Raw genomic sequence first — 23323 nt, forward strand, 5'->3', positions numbered from 1 at the left:
GGGCGTCATCCAAACGCATAAAAAAATCATCCAAATCGGTCCAGCCGTTTAGTAATTCAGTGACATACACATGCACAGTAGAATTATATACTCGTATACATATAAAGATGATTACTTCAAACATACATAGTTCTTCGGTCGAATTGATACGCAACGTTTCCCCTCGATAGCATCGTAACAACCATTCGTGAAGCATTATTTACAAAACACGGATTGTTGTGAGAAGATTGTTCGTAAGCTCCTATGTGGTATTTTTCGAGTTCATTCCCACGATCTTTAGTGTGTTCATATTATTTATCGGGAACCTAATATTGTTTTGGATCGGCCTCACTATTTCTGTAAGTATTGCGACCGTGATGACAGTGGCAAGGACTGTCCACGGTCGACTTTTATGGACCCATTACGCAGAATCTCGATTGATATCTTAAGCGTCTCTCATAGTTTCGGATTTAAAACAGAGAAATTCCACAACTTTATATTATGTTTAAATGATATAGCTACAATTTGAAGAATGTTGATCACTGATGAAGGTTGGCAGGTTATTTATTAGCAATAACTTAAAAATAAGGGAATTGTTTTAAAAAAAGAACTTAGTAGCTTAGTACCTATTTTCTATTCTGCTTGTAAAAAAAAAAGTTTTTCTATTTTCAGATAACAATCAGATTTGATGATTTAAAAAAAAACTGAACTATTCCAAGTAGTTATTTCTGCAAAATGTCAGTAACAAAACAACAAAACAACGGTACTTAAATCTAAGCTTTGATGTGTGAGTAATAAAGTCTTCGAATAAAAATATTTTTTTTAACGAGCATTTAAACAAGCAACTTGATTGCAAGCAAATTGATTGTTGTATTCAGTAGTGAAACTTCACTCCGAATCGGTTTCAAAAATTATTTGGACTATTTGAAAACGCCTTTAAAAACCTATTATAATTTACTAGTTTTACTAATTTATACCATATTCTAAGTATGGTACACACGTAATTAGCCTTCATTCCCGCAAAGAACCAAAGGGAAACGGGGGTGACTGAAAATCAGCGCTGTTCGATTTATCAACATTAAACAGCAATAGCTGAGCCACCTCCTTTTGCCTTTTTCTCTTTTTTTTCTTTTCTTTTTTTTTGTATTTCATTTTATTTTCTGTGATGTGAAAGGCAATAAATGATTTTTATTATTATTATTATTATTATTATTATTATTATTTGAACAGAAACTTCTTTCTTAACTGCAAAAGCATCTATAATTTTAAAACCGAAATACGTTTTTGTATCACAACAAAACGTCAACTTTTTATTTCTGCCTATTCGCTGGTTGCCTAAGCCTAGGGCTAAACCCTAGACTAGGGCTATTCCAGCTTCTTTTTTTATTGCCTTTGTAGGCAGACGAGCATACGGCCCACCTGATGGTAAGTGGTCACCGTCGCTCGTGGACGTCAGCAATGCCAGGGGCAGAGCCAAGCCGCTGCCTACCATAAACCATGCTACGCCCGAACTGGTGGGTGAGCTCACGGGCTTAGTCTGAGAAAATTTGCTAACACTAGCCCTAACCAGAGCAGTGCTTCGATGAATCTACCACCGTATCGGAATCGAAACTTCAGCGTCGTAGGAGAAGACAGAAGACCGCGGGTAGGATTTTGGGAATAGACCGATCTATACTACACAAGTCCACTAGCGGCGAATATGACGCTTCCAACACCGCTAAAATATCGTTAACTAAGTTTAAAAAAAATCCTAAGAATCCGTTAATTACCGCTTTAATAACACTAGTTCTCAATTCAAATAAATAACAAGAATATTATAAAAGTCTCAAAGATCAAAACGAAGCAAAAGTGATACCTAAATACAAATACAAGAACTCAAACGAATCATCTTGTAAAAAAGATTATTAGTGAAGCTTATTTGTAGGCTGTTACGGATTCATATAACAACATTACTCGGATAAGTCAATTAATTGTTAGCGCTGTATTTGCTGAAGCGGAAATTGTTAGCTTTTGCCCTTAGAACTGGTCGCGTTGACTAATAAATACATTTTGCTCTGTCGCTTCGCTGCGCCCGATCCAATCAGGATGTTCGAAGACAGGAAACGACCAGTCTGCACTTCCAAGTTCAGATTCAGTACTTTGACAATAGCACAGTCTATATTTATTACGGCGATTCAATTATATATTTTTCTAATATAAATTGAATTTTATAATATACTAGCGGCCCGCGCCGGCTCCGCTCGGGTTTTTAACAAAAATATCAACGATATTTGACGTTTTTTTTTTTTTTAATAAAAGAACACTTATTGCCGCACAACTATAATAGTGAGACATATGCTGTCGCGATACTTTTTGTAAATAATAATGTGTTCTACAAAGTCATAGTACATTATTTTATTCTATCATCAATAGTTCTTGCAGGGCACGCGATGTAAAGAATATGTAAGGTAATTTTTTAACACCTTGGGTTACATTATTTGAGTTTTAGTAAGGATCACTAATTTTTTTCAAAAAAGTTTATAGCCTATGTTACTCGGGAATAGTGTAGCTTCCAAACAGTGAAAGATTTTTTCAAATCGGTTCAGTAGTTTCGGAGCCTATTCAATACAAACAAACAAACAAATCTTTCCTCTTTATAATATTATTATTATTATTAGTATAGAAAATTAAAAACTATTAGATGATCAATTTACATGTTATAGGAATAATATAATTAATTAAAACATCGATATTATAAATGCCAACTGTTAATACGAAAGTGGATACAAAATGCATCAATTTACATGATCTCTAACAAATTACTTTTTCTTATACCAACTAGATGTGTGCCCTTCCGTGTATTTACTAAGGCCGTGTTCATCTTTATACGTGGTTTCAAAGAGGGCCTTAAATTCACCAGCTAAACCTGAACCATTCCTGTCTTTGTTAGTAATTCATATATTCACGGCCTGTCACCGACTTCAAAAAAGGAGGCGGTTCTCAATTCGACTATATCTTTTTTTGTTTTTTTTTGTTTGCTACCTCATAACTTTTGACTGGGTCAATCGATTCTGATGATTCTTTTTTTATTAGAAAGCTGACGCTGCCCGTGTGTTCCCAATTTAGTCCAGTTCTGATAATGGTATTCGTGAGAAAACCATATAAGTCTTAAATTTGCATTAAGTACGTGCACGACAAATAGATGAATAACTCAATAACTCAATATCACGCCAACTGATTTCAATGATTATTGTTTTTAGTGTATATTAATTTGTTTTAAAAGATCTTTTTTTTTCTATTTGAAGTCTGTTTTTGTTCACGCATTTCTATTTACAATTATTACACCTGCTGTAGATTTAGATCAGGTCGGTGACCTTTTCAGCATGTAAACTAAACTATGCCATTTCTTTACAATATTCTTCCAGTTACAATTATAAATTTTGCTTTATTACCCATTTAATATTGGTCAAGTTTCGTTCCAATATTTTTTCTTAATAACTTATTTAAAAAAATGTTTTGTAATTAGTTATTAGTATTTAAGTATGTAATTAAAACAACATTTACGGTTCCATCTTTACCAAAAAACGTTACAGCTACTAATAAATACTTTACATAGTTCACTTTTTTTTTATACTTTACAAAATTTTTACTTTACATTGGTCACGTGTTCGTACGTAAAAGTAGTCTAAATAAAAATAAATAAATTTACGTTTTTTGGTAAAATAAAATTCAATATTATTATTTTTTTTCTAATATTTGAGAACTAGTAAAAAGGGTCGTCTCAATTTGGTCGTTACCATTATTACCAAATGTCGTGTTATAGTATAACTATGTTTCACATTAAGAATTTAATTGCTGCGCGTCTGATGCACTGGAACCTCTTCGGGATATAATTGAATTCATATTCAATAACCGCACTAGATGAAGCCCAGTTCTCTTAAAAGCTTCATAATTTAAATCAAATTCGAAGCCGCCTTCTGTCTATAAACTAATCATATTTTCTTTTTTTTTTTCAATTTTTGTTACCTTCCTTCCCTTCACTGTACAGGCACCGTAAACTATTATTTATTGTACGTATTGATTATTATATATTATTATTATTATTTATTGATGTGTACTAACTTCTCCATTAACGAAAAAGTATTAACTAATAGTTTTTTTTTTTCAAAATTTACTTTCAAAATACACAAGCGATTAATATCGTTCCTGAGACGATTCTTGTCTATCAGAAGAAATCGCTAATAGGTACAAGTGCGCTAATTTAATTTTTGTATCTAATAATTGTGCCCTTTTTTTAATTATTATCTCAGTGTACAATCAATCAGGCAATTTTGTTTGTTGTATGAGCAACTGTTTTACGTATAGGTCGTTGTCTAGTATTTTGAGAATTTTCATACAATTTTTTAATTTTTTTTATTGCTTAGATGGGTGGACGAACTCACAGCCCACCTAGTGTTAAGTAGTTACTGGAGCTCATAGACATATACAACGTAAATGCGCCACCAACTTTGAGATATACATAGATATATATATAGATAGTTACAGCGACTGCCCCGCCCTTCAAACCTAAAGGCATTACTGCTTCACGGCAGGGTGGTGGTACCTACCCGCGTAGACTCACAAAAGGTCCTGCGACCAGTAATTACGCAAATTATAATTTTGCGGGTTTGATTTTTACTACATGATGTTATTCGTTCACCGTCGAAGTCAATCGTGAACATTTTTTGAGTATGTATATCACTAAAAAAATTGGTACCCGCCTGAAATTCAAACACCGGTGGTGCATCACTCGAGACGAATGCACCGGACATCTTATCCTTTAGGCCACAACGACTTCGGATAGAGACATTTCATCCGTTATCTATTGGTTTCGATAATTCGAATAGTATTAGTTCTGTTGTTACATAAAAAATGATTTAGTTGATAGCGCGTATAAAGAGGCGTGTTGTGAGGCAGTGTACGGGTAGATACTATCCTCTCACATATTTCTACCGCAAAGCAATAATGCGGGACTTACAAAATTACGTAAAATACAAACTATACTAGACTAAGCAAACTGAAGGCGTCGAGGCTTAAAGAATAAAACGCCCCGTGAACTCGACTCAAATGATTCGATTATGGCGGCGTTCAGATCTAGCAGACAGATTGCAATTTTTCTAAGGAAATACGTTCGTAATCCAATCGAATGATTTATTGCAGAAAATTTTATTTGCGTAGTTACTATAAAATTGAGACATCGACCTCAAGTCTCAAGTTGGGTTACGGCATTCGCGTTGTGATGTCTATGGACTTCAACAATCACTTAACACCAGGCGGCTCTTGAGCTCATTCTCGCGTCTATGCATTAAAAATAACAAAAACGTTGACGCAACCGATATTGTCAGCTACATAATTACAATAATCTAAGTATGCATGTAGTTTAAACACTAAATAAAACAATTAAATAGTAAACAAAATAAACTATACATATTTTTATAGCTATTGCATAGCTTTTATCGCGGGCTTTGAGCGCGGCGACCGAATCAAAAAAATCGGAAAGAAGGAAGAACGGTTGGACCGATTTTGACGGGACTTTCATTGATATGTAACTGATGATATAAGGAGTAAGTTAGGCTACTTTTTTTGGACTAGATTCGTCCCGCGGCGTCACCCGCGGCACGACAATAACCGCGAGTAACATCGTGGGACTCAGCTATCACTAATAAAATTTAATGTTTCCGAAGCGAAGCGAAGGCAGATCGCTAGTGTTTAATTATTGTTTGTTAATTAACTATAGTACACTACTATCCTAGTACATATTTTAATCACTAAATGACGTTAGTATGAATTTAACTATTATTATTTTGATATTAATTATTTAATATGTTTATATTCTAACAATATTTTATCATATTTTAGCTCCTCACCCGAATACCCACGTACCAGTGAATATTAACTTACGATGGAGAGCAATTAGCTACAAGACGTCTTCCGTACTTCTTCAAGCTTATAAGAGCGTGTTAAAAGACAATTCACGCTCGAATGTAACTAAAATAATTATTATAGATATGAGACTGTGATATTGATAAGGGACGCGATGGAAGGAGATTCTGTAGTTTCCCTTATTTAATTTACAATTTTTTATTACTAGCGGTAGGACATCTAGTGAGTCCACACGGGTAGGTACCATTACCCTGCCTATTTCTGTCGTGAAGCAGTAATGCGTTTCGATTTAAAGGGTGGAGAAGCCGTTCTAACCATACTGAGACCTCAGAACTTATATCTCAAGATTGGTGGCGCATTTACGTTGTAGATGTGTATGGGCTCCAGTAACCACTTAACAGCAGGTGGGCTGTGAGCTCGTCCACCCATCTAAGCAATAAATAAATAAATAAATAGCACAAAAGATAATGAACACCGCTAGACAACATTAGCATTAGTTTCTTACAAATGTTTTCTTTTGTACATACATGAAACAATGAAGTTATTTCGTCCATATCATGTATCGCAGAAATAGGTTAACGTCAGTACTTATCTTACTCTCTTAAATACATATCGAGGGGTGAAAGGCGGTTTAGTTTAAGCGACATTTTTGCAACTTCACAGGAGAGCCATTGGTAGGTAGAAAAAATACCATAGCAAAAACAAAATCTGTAGCTATTTGAATGGGGTAAACTTAATTGAAGATCAATTAAAACATCGAACTGTTGATGCTAAGACCAAACAAAACGCACCTTCAATTGCAAAGATAAATGACGCGTATTAAGTATTTCGACGGCCCCTACGTACAAAGCGTCATGTCAAAAATTGTGGCTTACAGGAGAGCGTTTTAAAGTTTCAATCTGATCTGTAATTAAATCTTAAAAGTAGCTTTTATCTTTTAGTATTGATTTAAAGTTTTCAATTTAGGCCGGTTCTAATGGTATAATAATCTATAATAATAATAATAATAAAAAATATATTACTGTTCGTTAGTCTCGCTAAAGCTCGAGAACGGCTGGACCGATTTGGCTAATTTTGGTCTTGAATTATTCGTGGAAGGACAGAGAAGGTTTAAAAGATAGATTAATATGAAAATGCTCGGAATTATATAAAAACAAAGAAATTTGTTTTTCCTTTGATGTGTCCCCTGTCGGATGGATTCCTTTTGTTTTTTTTTAAGTTTATATTATACAAAAGTTTAGGTCTTTTATTTATCGATTGAGGCACTACGAAGTCTGCCAGGTCAGCTAGTTATTTATAATTTCCTCGGTTTTCCCAGAAAAGTAGTTATATGACTGTGTCTACTACAACTATGAAATAGGATCATAAACGTTTAAGTCTTATATGTCTGTTTGTACGTAGGGAATGTCAAAACATTTTTTTTATGAAGATACAAAATAAATGTGAAAGGAAAGGCTGTATATTACCACTATTTTTAAGTTCTTTACTTTCAAATAGATGAAAAAAACAAGTTTAAAAAACATTAATAATGTAGACATAGCCTTTTCTACGTAGCTACTTAGAGCGGACTTAAAGTGTAAATTTTATGTAAATTTTTCATAATTAAAAACATAGTTTTATTACAATACAACGATGTACTTATTAAGTAATTGAAAGTAAATAACATTTTCTACTGATCACTATCCCGTACATACTCGTAGGTACTCTGCGCAAATGATATTAAATTTGACAAGTCTGCTTCCGAATAGAATGGCGCTTAATTTAGAAAACCGGATAAAACTTCATGTAAAGATGACTGTATCTACATCAACAAAGTATTTTTATTGTTAACAGTTAACCTCTTATACGTTTATTTATCTATTGAAATATTTTTTCTAAAATTAAAAATTATATGTTGCAATAAGCGTATTGACAAATAGAAAATGATTATGAAATAATAATAAAAACGTCATTTTGAACATGACTGTTTATACGTAGGGACCGTCGAAATAGCCTCTCGCCCATTGATACGTACATACATTCAGTCAAAAAAAGTATCGGAAATCTTTATGGTTCGAAATTCAATTTTTTATGTCTTTTTTCTATAATTGTTTAGAATTGACAAAAGTGTTTTCCAGTTTGGCGCGGAGTTGAAGCCGCATGAAGTTGTCGTGGCCTAAAGGATAAGACGTATGGTGCATTCGTATTGAGCGATGCAAGGGTCTTCGAATCCCAGGCGAATCCCTTGTGAGTCCGCACGGGTAAGTACCACCGCCCTGCATATTTCTGCCGTGGAGCAGTAATGCGTTTCGGTTTGAAGGGTGGGGCAGCCGTCGTCACTATACTGAGACCTTAGAACTTATATCTCAAGGTGGGTGGCGCATTTACGTCTATGGGCCCCAGTGACCACTTAACACCAGGTGGGCTGTGAGCCCGTCCACCCATGTAAGCAATAAAAAAAAAGTTTTGTTTAGATTAAGTATAGTACACTTTAGCACCTTTGTCATCATTGGGAAAGATTTTTTTACCAAAAACCCGACAAATACCATACAGTTACCACCTTATTCAGTAGATATTACTCCAGCAGACTTCTTTCCTTTTCCCTAACTCAAATCACCACTTCGCAACAGTCGTTTTCGTTCGGTAGAAGACATAAAGGAGAATTCACGGCGAGAACTGAAGCCGATTCCGGAAAAAAACGCTTAAGACTGTTTCGATGATTGGATTATTATTCTTGGGCATAAGTGTATCGTTTCTGAGAGAGCAAACATTTAAGGGAATAAAATAAATTTGAATTAATAACTAATATTTTGTGTAGCATTGAATATTTTCTCGCTTCTTTTTTGACAAAGTGATACATACGTATTATACGTACTCGTAATATGTTTAACTAGCTTTTGGCCGCGACTTCGTCCGCGTGGAATAGTTAGTTTGGCATAACGCAAAATTTTACCCGCCTCTTCATTTACGTAGAATATCATCTTTATAAAAACACCTTCACAAATAATACTTTATTTTAGAACAAATTTAGTTAGCATAAAAAACGTTATGGAGAGCCAACCTTAAAATATAGACATATGCAGTCACGGACCTTTTTTTTTAGATCTTTTAAAGAGGAACAATTCTCTCATACATTATTTTCGCGAAACTGTAACCGTTTCCGCAGCGCACGCGGTGGAAGCGCTCAAAAGGGAAAAAACCCCAATTTCGAAATATTCTTTATCGGTGGAAGCTCTCAAAAGGGAAAAAACCCCAATTTCGAAATATTCTTTATTGGTGCTCCGCTTACATTGGCCTTAGCGTGATGCTATATATATAGCATATAGCCTTCCTCGATAAATGCGCTATCTAACACTGAAAGAATTTTTCAAATCGGACCAGCAGTTTCTGAGATTAGCACGTTCAAACAAACAAACTCTTCAGCTTTATAATATTAGTAAGTATTCTCTTTAATTTCCCTAAGTATTCTCTAAGTATAATCTTTATTTTTGGACTTCTACAAGGGATAAATTTTAAGAATCTCATTGAATTTAGAAACGACTCGCGATGAAGAAACAAAAACTTAAAATATTTTCAACAGAAATTCCTTGAGCTGAGACTTTATAAACTTCAATCACTAAAATACGTATCGAAATTTTCGTTGTTAAAACTTAATGAAATCAAAGCTCAAGGGTATTTATTGCTTATAAATTGGTTTCTTATATTTTTATTATCGACTAGCGGCCCGCTCCGGCTCCGCTCGGATCTTTAACAAAAAAATCTTCGATGTGGTGGTAGGACCTCCTGTGAGTCCGCACGGTAGGTACCACCGCCCTGCCTATTTCTGCCGTGAAGCAGTAATGCGTTTCGGTTTGAAGGGTGGGGCAGCCGTTGTAACTATACTGAGATCTTACAACTTCTATCTCAAGGTGGCGCATTTACGTTGTAGATGTCTATGGGCTCCGGTAACCGCTTAACACCAGGTGGGCTGGGAGCTCGTCCATATATCTAAGAAAAAAAAAATTTTAATTTGTTTTTTTTTTAAATAAAAGAACACTTATTGCGGCAAAACTACAATGGTTAGACATAATATGCTATCGCGATACTTTTTTTAAATAATAATGTGTTCTACAAAGTCGTAGTACATCATTTTATTCTATCATCAATAGTTTTCGCAGCGCACGCGATGTAAAGAATATTATAGATAATTTTTTTACCTTGGGTTACATGGAGTTTTAGTAAGGATCCCTAATTTTTTTCAAAAAATAATATAGCCTATGTCACTCGGGAGTAGTGTAGCTTTCAAAGAGTGAAAGATTTTTTCAAATTGGTTCAGTAGTTTCGGAGCCTATTCAATACAAACAAACAAACAAATTTTTCCTGTTTATAATATTAGTATAGAAGTATTGACTATGTGGTATCAGATGACGTTCGATTTAATTGTTTTTATATATAACGAGGGATGAAAGGCTAGTTGGTTTGGCGACATTTCGCTTAATACGCGACATTTACGAGGGCTGCACTAAAAGTATCGGGAATGGAATATTTCCACTGTTCCTGTCATATTAAAATCTGTTTAATTGAAAACTCCTTGGTTTTAAAAATCGAATACCACTTATTTATTTAAAAAAAGATTCTCGGTCTTGTCACGAGGTTTTGTCAAACTTGTTTAGTCGTTGAGAAAATGGAATTGACTCGAGAAAATTCAAGAGCGATGATTTATTATGACTTTCGAAGTGGTTTAACACAAAAACAGTGTGTTGACCGGATGCTTTCTGCATTTGGTGATGAAGCCCCATCCAAAACCACAATTTATTGCTGGTTTGCTGAGTTTCAACGTGGACGTGACAAGCTCAGTGATGATCCCCGTCAAGGTCGTCCAAAAACTGCAGTCACCCAAGAAAACGTTGATGCTGTGCGTAGGCTGATTGAGGAAGATCGACATATGACATACCGCGAAATTCAGACAACTTTAGACTTTGGCATGAGTCAAATACAAATAATCTTGCATGAACAATTAGGTGTAAAAAAGTTGTTTTCCCGATGGATACCGCATTCGCTCTGTGAAGAGCAAAAAGCGGCTCGCGTTACTTGGTGCGTCAGAACCCTCGAAAGATTCCACGCAGGATCCTCAAATGCTGTATACAACATTGTACCAGGTGACGAATCCTGGATATACGCGTACGAACCCGAAACAAAAAACCAGTCACGAGTTTGGGTGTTCGAAAATGAGTTAAAGCCAACAAAAATTGTTCGTTCACGGAGTGTTGCAAAAAAAATGGTGGCCACGTTTGTCTCCAAAACCGGCCATGTTACGACTATTCCTCTTGAGGGACAAAGAACTGTTAATGCAGAATGGTATGCTAGCATTTGTTTGCCACAGGTCGTTTCTGAACTCCGTAAAGACAACTGCAACCGCCGCATCATCCTCCATCACGACAATGCGAGTTCTCACACCGCGCACAGAACAAAAGAGTTTTTAGAGCAAGAAAACATAGAATTATTAGACCATCCGCCGTACAGCCCCGACCTAAGCCCTAATGATTTCTATACTTTCCCTAAAATAAAGAATAAATTGCGTGGACAGAGATTTTCATCACCTGAAGAAGCTGTGGACGCCTACAAAACGGCCATTTTGGAGACCCCAACTTCCGAATGGAATGGTTGCTTCAATGATTGGTTTCATCGTATGGAAAAATGTGTCAAATTTCGCGGAGAAAACTTCGAAAAGCAATAAATACATTTTTAAATAGTAATGTGTCACTTCGTTAATTCCCGAAATTTTCAGTGCCGCCTAGGTATCTTTGTAATTAAAGGTTCATTTTATTTAGCATCAACAGTTTGATGTTTCAAATTAAACTTCAATTAAGTTTACACCATTGAAATTGCTGAAGAAGCTTTTTTTTTTCGTTATGGATTTTTTTAACAAATTTTAACTTTTCGATATCTCTCGGCTCTCCTGTAAAGTTACAAAAATGTCGCTTAAACCAAATAGAATTTCACCCCTCGATATAAAAAAGTCTATAAGTTTACATGAATAGGTTGAGCGTTCCCAAACTTTCGCCCCGGGTAGTACGAGTATTACTTACCCAGCGGATGGTGTACCGTCAAATTTCCGGTAACAAAGCCGGACAGTATAAAACAAAAAATCTCCATTTAAAAAAAAAACGGAAAGAATTTACCCTACACGCGATTAAATACTAGATACCGGTGGTAGGACCTCTTGTGAGTCCGCGCGGGTAGGTACCACCACCCTGCCTATTTCTGCCGTGAAGCAGTAATGCGTTTCGGTTTGAAGGGTGGGGCAGCCGTTGTAACTATACTGAGACCTTAGAACTTATCTCAAGCTGGCGCATTTACTTTGTAGATGTCTATGGGCTCCAGTAACCACTTAACAACAGGTGGGCTGTGAGCTCGTCCATCCATCTAAGCAATAATAAAAAATAATAAAAAGATGACACACGTACTCAATGTTAATAAACAAAATCACTGTTGAGTTCAGAACTTACGAGTGACAAATTCATACGACGAGGTAGAAAATCGGTATGGGTATAGGTATGTGCCTTATAACAGAGTGGAATTTAAAAATATGCTCATTATTCATAACACGATTCAAACTTTGACCTCTGAACCCATGTTCACATTCGCAGCGGTATAAGGTCACGTTGACTCATACTAACTAAACATTCATTCATACGATTAATACCTAATTGTAAATAGACATGCTTTAACAAAAAACGACTTCAAATAGAAAAAAAAAGATATTCCAAAACAAATGAATATACACTAAAAACAATAATCGACTTCGATAGTCGGTTGGCGTGATATAGAGTTATTGAGTTATTCATCAATTTGTCGCGCACGTACTTAATGCAAATTTAAGACTTATATGGTTTTCTCTTCGATACCATTATCAGAAATGGACTAAAATGGGACCACACGGTAAGCGTCAGCTTTCTAATAAAAAAAGAATCATCAAAATTGATTCACCCAGTCAAAAGTTATGAGGTAACAAAAATAAAAAAAAACATACAGTCGAATTGAGAACCTCCTGCTTTTTTGAAGTCGGTTAAAAAACAGTTTGACTTTTCAAAGTAAAAAGCATCTCGGTGTTATACTACTTGCCGCCCAAAAGTAGCTGCCATTTTAAAACATGAGAGTCATTTCAACCTCGTAACGCACTGACCACTTTTTTGGGCCTTTATGACCCCCTTCCTGATCAAAAGTATTAAAATTATTATCATCCCCTAGCTAGAGCATGAATGGTTTTGATTTCACGTGAGCGTTCACCTTTGTTAGGCAGTGGCCGGAACAATAAGGGTGCACGATGAAAAAGCACAACTTAAATGCAATCATGACAATTTAATGGTAGGCAGCGGCTTGGCTCTGCCCCTGGCATGGCTGACGTCCATCAGAAACGGTGAACAGTTACCATCAGGTGGGCCGTATGCTCATCTGCCTACAAAGGCAATAAAAAAACATAAAGTAAATTAACCCACAGACCAAGCCCACTGAGTTTCTCGCCGGATCTTCTCAATGGGTCGCGTTAAATTCTGCGAAGCACTGCTCTTGTTAGTGTTAGCAACGTCATCAGGTTTGAGCCCCGTCAGCTCACCTACTAGTTCGGTGAATCCAGAATAATCCCTCGAGGTTACTAGAATAAGTAGGAAAAGCTAGAAACGCAACGGTCTCAAGAAGTTTCCACAAAAAAAAATCCCCTGTAAAAAGGCCTTGTCCAATTTAAAAAAAAAACCCATTCGAAAATGATCCTAGAACGCGACCTATTTACTGCAGCGAGGTTGGCCGAGACACCAACATGTCCGTTATAAAATAAGACCGTGAGTTATTGCTGATTATTTTCGTTGATCTCGCGAAGAGAGAATGTACAAATTATTATATTTACGTTCTTACGTACGCCGAGAAACATGAATGACGTACTCAAAGAATGTCGTTACATTGATTTCGGGTTCTTGATGATGTAATTCCATGATCTTCAAGCCAACTCTGTGTTTGCGTTTTAATAATTTGTTATTTTGTTTTTCAATCGTTTTTTATGTGAGTAAATTTTACGTAAAAAAAAAAAAAATTAGGTTATTGGACTCTTTTAAAATGTACTACATATCAATTGTTTCGTAGCGCAATGTTTCAGTTGGTCGGTACGTGAAAGATCAAAGAAATTGGTCATTATTCTTTTTTTTTTCTAATAATAAATTTAGCGTTTGGTACAGTTTTTTAAAGTTAATAATTATTAAGGAATTTTTTTAATAGCTTTTCCTTGTAATGTAGAACTAAGGTCTGACTGAACATTGAAATCTGATCATCTGAAATCTGATTAGACACATTGAGCGAAGTTTATGTAATTTGGCCATTGGACATTTTTTAAGAAGTATGTGTTTTTATTGTTTGTTTTGCTTGTTTGTTAGTTCGTTTAAACTACCACGTATTTATATGCGAACATGCTTTAGCACGATTGAGGTGAACGAAATACTACATGCTCATATTATAATTTTAAAATGAACAAGAACCATTGAAAAGATACGAATACGTAAATAGTATGTTATGATTTCATATTGAAATTTTCATTGTGAATAAAACGTATCTTTGTCTTTCACAGTTACAAGACATCGCGTTTAGATGAGGACTGGTTTCGCAACGCTACATCATCAGAGAACAAAGCCGTCGCCAGGAGCGGAGGCCGAGGCTGCGTGCACACAAACTTACATAACGACTAACTATACAACTCCACTAATCCACTACACTGGATGCACAGCACAGCACTACGTACGGATGTAAGGTACGAAGAGGCCACGGCACTCCGCTGAGTTCCTGACCGATGAAGAGAGCCACCCACAAATACCTGGTGTAGATGGACGAGCCCGTCCTGGCGGGTTTGCCGGCGGCGTCACCCTTGCAACAGTTGCTGCCCATGGCGGGAGCTCATCCCGGATCGCTAAGAGTACGCGATGGTCGGCCGCAGACTGGCTCCACTCGCGGGATATTTTCGTATTCGCGACTCAAGCGCCGCCCGTTTGTTTACTGATCATTTTAAACGGCTTTGTCTTCTATTGTGTGACATATACCTAACTGTTTCGTCTGTATGACTTTTGGTAGACTCTGTCAAAATTGCTCCCGAGAAGGGCACGAATTAAATAAAGTAATGTTACCATTAAAATATTCGTAAATTTTCAGACAGATTGATCTGAATAAAGCACCATAAGTTTACATTATAATTTACCAGATCGGAAATTAATTCCCATATAAAATTGCGGGAATAATTTAGTTAATAATTATGTAGGTACTAAAAAAATTAATTATTTTTCCCGCCATTAAGCCTGAAAGAAGTGCAAATTACCACAGGAACGCAATGTTGGATTTATCAACTAGATGGCAGTAGAATTTAGCTATCAAGAATCTCGACGTGGCACGACTATGTATCGCTAGATGGCGCTATTATCAAAACATGAAAACAGTCTTGATAACCTCATATTTATTTTTGGTAGACAAAAAGTAAACCTTGTCGGACACAATTCGAAATTAGATGTTTCATATTACACAGTAAGTTTGGCAAGAACATTTTTAAATTAGCTCACAGTACCCGAGACTGACACAATAAAATTTGGTGTCTATGGTGTATTTATTGATAATTCATTATTCGTAAATTGAACCATGCAATAACATCACAAATAGATTTGAAAATTATATTCGTCCCTTATTCAATTTTAATTACTTATTTTATTTGACGAGGAAAAGGAGGGATAGAATCGAAGGGTGACTATTATTATGGTATATTAACACGCATTTATAATTAATATAATCAAGGTTACAAAAATGGGGTCGGAAACTAAATCGAGCAGATCAATCTACGAGACGAATGGCGAACAATCAATAGGTAGGTATCTATGCGTGTGTTATTGCTATCTTTACTCGTTGAGTGTTTGGATCTGAACCAAAAACACATCAGGACACGGGTGGACTTCAGGAACTACGTACCAATAATGAACGTCGATTCTCTCGATGTTATTATGAAAATAATTCAGAATAACTATAAAAAATTCTACAGCACATCAACCTAGTTAAGGTTTATTGAACTGATTCAGATTTTACACGTGTCAGTGATCGGAGAATCAGATACCTAGTTTATATTTTAATGAAATTAATCCTATAGGAAATTGATAGTGGAACAATGAAGAATAATTTTTTTTACAAAATTTTAGTCAGCTCGCTTATACGATAAATTATGAAAATGAATAAATGGCATATTAAAAAATAATCAGATAATAGTATTTAAAGTTGATGTGTTCATATTCACGTCTATTTATTCTGGAATGCAAACAAGAATGTCGCATCACTGAACATTTGCTACATCCGCAAAAGCGATGAGTAGTTCCGAAAAAAATTTACGCAGCATGCGCACGTTAGTCAGAAATTTTGCCATTACGAAATACCAACGATATTATATCATTTGAAGCAACCACAAGACAAGTGTCCCCGACGCGTCCGCTGTTTCCTGATGCTGTATTTATACATCGACATGTGAAAAACAAACAAAGTTTACCGGCGCCGCGCTGCAACCAATTTTGCTCCCTATTCAATGCACCGCAAGGATGTTTCTCTATTAAAACGACAATTTCGGGAATCAAAATTCGTGGTGCTGATCTAACCTAAACAGAGATAGTACTCACCAGCTGTAGTGTAAGGGCGGAGTGCCCGCCGGCGTCGGCAGAGTGAGGGTAGCGACGCTACCGGGAGCCGCTCTGACGGTCTGGAGGCCGCCGGCGGGGAACGACGGGGGCTCCATAGGGCTCCAGTGTTGTCGGGCCGCGCGCGGCTCGGCGTGTGCGAGCAGAGAAACCCGCCCGCCGTCTTTCTAAAAATAATACGGAAAAATGTAGCGCGCAACTCTGTGGATTTTGTGCGATGCGAATATTTTGCCAATTTCAAGACACGAACTTTCTCTGCCCTGCTGCTAATCAGCTGATCGGCAGCCACTCGCGGCGACAACCAGAAAGGAAATGAGGAATATTTCGAGAAGTCAACTAAAAATCGTGTCCTTTACTTTGACATGATTTAAATAGGTTTATGTAGGCCATAAAGTCTTTGGCTTGGTTTTATTAAATAAAGTATCGCAGCATAATTTTTATTCTTAATTCGTTTTTCTTTCTCGCATACTTTGTCACAATAAAAGAACGCTCATGAATCAAGATAATCGGTCATAATTTACTCATAATAATTATGTTACGATGATGTACAAACAGTTTATTTACCTAACCATCTAACCAACTTACTGATTACTAGTAATATTCACATTAAGTTTAAATTATTTGCTAACTACCTATTTATATTTATAATAACAGTTCTTTGCCAAAATTGTGTATGTGAGATTATGAAGTTACGGTTTTATCATCTTATCTTTTTAATTATAACAATACTTTCACACGTTAAAAGACAGATAGATAGGCTAATTAATTCAAAACTGAAATCTACGAAAAAGTAATTTCCTTAAGCATTTCAGTAATTTTTCACAAACAGCGCCATCTGTTGATGATCTATGATGTTAAGTTGTCTAGTTGGATTTATTTCTTATCAGGACACCGATTTATTTATTCAACTTCATTAACGACTCCTTCGTAAGCGCCTCTGGAACTTTGTCACCTTACAAGAAATTTTAGTCGACGGGTAGTTTGGATTCCGCGGCAAACATTCGTGCGTGCGTCAAGTGCACCGCCGCACAAAACACATCTTAATAGGGCTCAACAAAGGCAGAGCCGTCCCCACGGGAGCCCTCTTCGTTCGGAACGTAGATCTTCATGACGCCCTAAAATTAGAATCGATTCGTAAATATTTCAAGTCAGTGTCGGAGCGGTACTTTGAAAGAACGACTCGACATTACCCTCTTAACGTGGCCACCGGTAACTATTTACATGCACCCGATCCTGAGGACCAAATAGTAGACAGTCGCCGTCACCCAAAACACGTCACTTCGGAGCCTGCCGATCTATTGTCGGTTCTTTTCACAGTACTCGTCGAACCTGTGGAATGTAACGAAGGCTTCGTCGTGAAAATTAACTCACAGAAACAGCCCACTGAGTTTCTCGCCGGATCTTCACAGTGGGTCGCTATACCGATCTGGTGGTAGATTCAGCGGAGCACTGCCCTTGCTAGAGCTAATGTAGTAAGATGTCAGCCTTGAAGTCGACGTGGCCTAAAATATAAGACTTCGGTGCATTCATATCTAGCGATGCAGCGGCGTTCGAATCCCGCAGGCGGGTGGTACTAATTTTTCCAATGAAATGCGTACTTAACAAATAAATGTTCACGATTGACTTCCACGGTGCAGGTATAGCATCGTGTAATAAAAATCAAACCCGCAAAATAATAATTTTCGTAATTACTGGTAGTAGGACCTCTTGTGAGTCCGCACGGGTAGGTACCACCACCCTGCCTATTTCTGCCGTGAAGCAGTAATCCGTTTCGGTTTGAAGAGTGGGGCAGCCGTTGTAAATATACTGAGACCTTAGAACTTATATCTCAAGGTGGATGGCGTATTTACGTCGTAGATGTCTATGGGCTCCAGCAACCACTTAATACCAGGTGTACTGTGAGCTCGTCCACCCATCAAAGCAATACAATATATATATATATAATTTAATTCTAATTATGAAGTATTAATAAGACTAATCCTTAGAGAGTACACGAGCCTCCTGATGATTTAAAACGATACATTATTACTTTTTTCCTTTTCTCTAGTAGCCTAAGGGGATATTCCAGCTTCTTGCGGTCGAGGCTTTATAACCATCGTTGAAGCTTAGATTATAAAGCCAAACGTTATTTCTAAAGAGAATTATAAAGTAACATATTACGAAGATTAGAACGCCTAGTTCAAAAATCGAATGTTCTTGAGACTAATTGGAAACTAATTTTGGTCAAACTTAAAGTTCATTTGAAGTTTAAATTTTAATGCCATTTTTTTAATATCTAAACGCATTCAAAGATAAAGGTCACCCCTCTTATCTAACAATTTTTATTTTTTATTTTGTATATATGAAATCCATTTTCTGTTCCCCATCAACTAAATAAAAATAAGAATGAATTAGACGCGTGATCGCTTCATGGTAGAGAGAAGATTTTGTTTTTAACTAGACAAAGCTACTTTTTTATATATGTAGATAAAATTTTGTGTACACGATTCAGATGTGTATTTAGAAATACAAGTATATAGCCTCAGGATTTTAGCCTTGGCATAGCCACACTGTTCTCAACGGATATACCGAGCGTAACTACTTTCCTGTCTTAGCATGAATTGCCTGAATTTCTCGCCGGATCTTCTCAGTGGATCGTGATTCCGATCGGGGAGTAGATTCTGCGAAGCTCAACCACCCGTCCGGGCGTAGCTGGAATAGGAATAGCCCCTGGGCTCCCAGCAAATAGGTAGGGAAAAAGTCTTTTAAATTAACTGTCATACATCATAAAAACTATATTTATAGTTTATTATACGCGCTTATCATTCTAATTTTACACAACAGTTTTTGTGGCCACAGACGGCTAAGGTGTTGGTCGGTTGACATTTGATTATTGATTAGGTACCACTGTTTTATTTAATAAAAAATATATTTTAGTTACAATATACTGTAAAGTACGGAAAGGTCGGAAATAGCAAAATGAAACCGTAGAAATGGTTTTAGTTGTGTCCACGATCCCCGAATACCGATCTAAATATTGTACTAAAGCCTACATCATTCATAAATCCCTAAATTGTCATTTGGAACGTTTAAAATGCGGCTCGATCCATTCTGATTATTCAATCACGCGGCCAAATCAAAACACAAAAATCGTTATGTAGCTATAACAGTTTATTATTGGAAATTATGAAGCTCCAGTTGCAATTAACTAGGTTCCATATAAAGCCCTCCCCAAGTCCCACGTCTCTTCACCCTGCGGAAACTTCATTTATTACATTAGACCGCGCTACACAGAGATGCATTACCTAATGGCAAATTGAAGTACTGGCTAGTTTGAACATATTGGATGTGAAAGTTTGCTGCCTCGAACTCCAGTTGATTGCACATTGAGAGACCGAAAACTATTTTTATTATGTAAGTATGTATATGCGGACGAATTCGCCGTGCACATGGCCTTGTGCAGTCTATGGACATCCCATCTCTTCCCGTGGATATCGTATAGAATGGGCATTAATGTTTTCCGGGACTCTGGCGGGAAATTGGGTGGGTTGTATCTACAGGTTAGGTTCTGCACGTGGAAATCTTTCGACGACTTCGACGAGAACGGTAACCGGCGCTGGTGGAAAGCCTAAAAGCACTGAGATTTAATAGGGAGGACCCGAATTGACGTGTTTAGGGCGACGGCGACTGTATGTTATCCGATCGTAAGATTCCGGTATCTAATTTGAGGCGGCCATGATAAGAGTGTTATCATGTCGAGTTCAAAATCCAACAACACTAAGCCACAAACCGCTCTCATACAAACAGAACAATCTAACGAAATAATAAGAAAAAAGGAAATAAAATAAACACGTTACCCAGAGCCGAAGAATTTATAAAAAGGTCAACCTCAAGATCTTTAGGAAACTTTCAACTGAAACCTTGTAACAGAAATAGAATGAAACTTCAGAATCAAACGTGACATTTTTCCCAACAACGTGCTGCCAATTTATAAGGATTCTACCGAAGCCTGAATCTCACTTACGACATTTTTAAGATAAGCTTGTATAAATACAAGTTCCGAACAACAACATTCGGACCGTCGTTCTACCGAGCAATATCACCCGCTCCGTAAAAGACCTGCGTCGTTAAACCTCCCAAACTTCAAACGCATTCAAAACACAACACACAAACAAAACGTAAACAAAAAAATTTGATCAATAAATCAATATTGGATTTAAGCCGTAAGATTGTAATAATCCCAAATTCTTGAGTCCCATAATTCTTATTGTCCGTGTACCAAGCCTGCTCGGGTGGATCCAGTCGCTACTCTGCCTATATGTGTACCGAAATCAATAAATCAATATTATACCAATAATCAATAAATTTATAATATTAACCTATATAAATAAATCAATATTGGATTTAAGCCTTAAGATTGTAATAATCCCAAATTCCTGAGTCCCATAATTCTTATTGTCCGTGTACCAAGCCTGCTCGGGTGCATCCAGCCGCTATTCTGCCTATATATGTACCTACCGATGTAATGGAAACTTAAATTTTGCCACTCCCACAGACACAACCCACTGAGTTTCTCGCCGGATCTTCTCAGTTGGTAGCGTTTCCGACCCAGTGGTAGATTCTGCGAAGCATTGCTCTTGCTAGGGTCAGTGTTAGCAACTGCGTCAGGTTTGAGTCCCGTGAGCTCACCTACTCACCCGGAGAATCTAGTATAACCCCTTGAGGCTACTAGAATAGGTAGGAAAAAAATGCCATCTCAATATCGCTCAACGTGAATTGGATCGCGATAGTCATATGACTGTCATGATGTTGTTATTTATTTTTCTCACATTCAAAGATCGTAGTATAGGCTTTCAAAAAATTTTGCTTTGTTCGGAATCGATTAGTCATCACTGGTGGCAGGACCTCTTGTGAGTCCGCACGGGTAGGTACCGCCACCCCGCCTATTTCCGCCGTGAAGCAGTAATGCGTTTCGGTTTGAAGGGTGGTGCAGCCGTTGTAACTATACTGAGACCTTAGAACTTATATCTCGAGGTGGGTGGCGCATTTACGTTGTAGATGTCTATGGGCTCCAGTAACCACTTAACACCAGGTGGGCTGTGAGCTCGTCCATCCATCTAAGCAATAAAAAAAATAAAAAAAAAGTGTTTCGTTAAAAATTATGAGGCATGAGGATGCAGTAGCTTTCCCCATAGTCCGTCTGTGCTCAATCACATCTACGGCTATACAAACGACATTTGTACTGTTAGAATGTTGTGTGCGTTAAATGGGAGAACAGCTTCACTGTCCACCTAGTATCAGCTTACTTTTAATATATAGAGCCTTAGTTAGCGGCCCGATTTCAAAAACTGCACAACATCAATACAGTGTTGAGGTAAAAAAAACAAGCTGTTATTCTTAATGGCGTTGGGACATGTCATCATACTCTTTAAATCGACGTATGTTTCCCACATATTGTAAGCAGGCTGCTGGCTTCTGTCAATAAGATCAGAAAGACGCCAAGCTAAAGTTAAAACAACAAGATATTCTACTAGTAATAGACACGTTCACAAAATGTACTCACCGTTTCTCTCCATGGCACTATGACGTCAATAGTCCAGAAATTATTTCAAGTTGCTGAAATGTTCAACGCTATAGAACGTTCGACACGAATAATTCTGTTCCAGTGTTGATCTGTAATGTGATGCAAAAACGTTATGTGCGCGCACCTATCGTAAGCTCTTAATTCCAATCAGCTGAGTTCACGGTTGTTCTCGGAGTACTTGGATTAGACGCACGTAGCGTTTGTAAGAAGATTTTCGTGTCTCATTTCGATTATAACACTTTAATACACTTTCAAATTACCGAATTAAGCTCCTGAGTGTAATTAGAAAATAAATAAAACAATTTTTTTTTATTGCGTAGATGGTTGGACGAGCTCACAGCCCACCTGGTTTTAAGTGGTTACCGGAGCCCATAGACATCCATATCGTAAACGCCACCACCCACCTTGAGATATGAGTTCTAAGGTCTCAGTATAGCTATAACGACTGCCCCACCCTTCAAACCGAAATGCAGTACTGCTTCACGACAGAAATAGGCAGGGTGGGCGTGAAAGCCCCACTGAAAGGATTTGACCCCCCATTTCGATTTGATGGTACACCCAAGAAACTCTCAGTGTAATCCTTAAGAGCCATGTAAGCTGCGAAAGCATACGTATTAAAAGATCCTCCTTCCTCGCAGATCATCATTTCTATTTCGATAAAGTGTTTTATTTTAATTGCTTGGATGGGTGGATGAGCTCACGCCTCACCCTGTGTTAAGTAGTTACCGAGTCCCTTAGGCATCAACAACGTAAATGCCGGCATCTAACTTGAGACATGAGTCTCAGCTTTATACTTAGTCTGGCCATAAATACTGTTACAATTAAAAATAAACAAAATATTACATTTGAATTTGGAATCTGTCATTTTTATATGATTGCTCATTGAGTTTTCTCATTTTGGCGCCAATACATTGTACAATATTTTGCGATATTAAAATGGAGTGGGGTGATAAAGAGAACCGAATCGCTGTGATTGCATTACACAAAGTAGGTATGGAGCCAAATGCAATTTTTAAAACTCTCCATACGCTTGGTATTAGTAAAATGTTTGTGTACCGGGCTATTAATAGATGCAATGAGACCTCCTCTGTTTGTGACAGAAAAAGAACTGGCCGTCCACGTAGTGTTCGTACGAAAAAGGTGGTCAAAGCAGTAAGGGAAACTTGCAGCCTATGAGACCTACTGGTCATTTCTTAACTGATAATTTAAAAGAGAATAGGGT

General features: G+C 37.0%; 1 protein-coding gene across 1 annotated transcript in view; it reads right to left on the reverse strand.

The window, feature by feature from the left end:
• LOC114245917 (uncharacterized) overlaps positions 1-16697 on the reverse strand; it is a 93341-nt gene extending 76644 nt beyond the window's left edge. Inside the window, exon 1 of the mRNA XM_089740379.1 lies at positions 16521-16697. Coding sequence (XP_089596505.1) covers positions 16521-16636 — 116 coding nt within the window. The 5' untranslated portion in view covers positions 16637-16697. The remainder of the gene's footprint in view (positions 1-16520) is intronic.
• Positions 16698-23323: the final 6626 nt, after the last annotated feature.

Source organism: Bombyx mandarina, chromosome 01 (assembly GCF_030267445.1).
Source record: "Bombyx mandarina strain Sakado chromosome 01, ASM3026744v2".
NCBI classification, from domain to species: domain Eukaryota; kingdom Metazoa; phylum Arthropoda; class Insecta; order Lepidoptera; family Bombycidae; genus Bombyx; species Bombyx mandarina.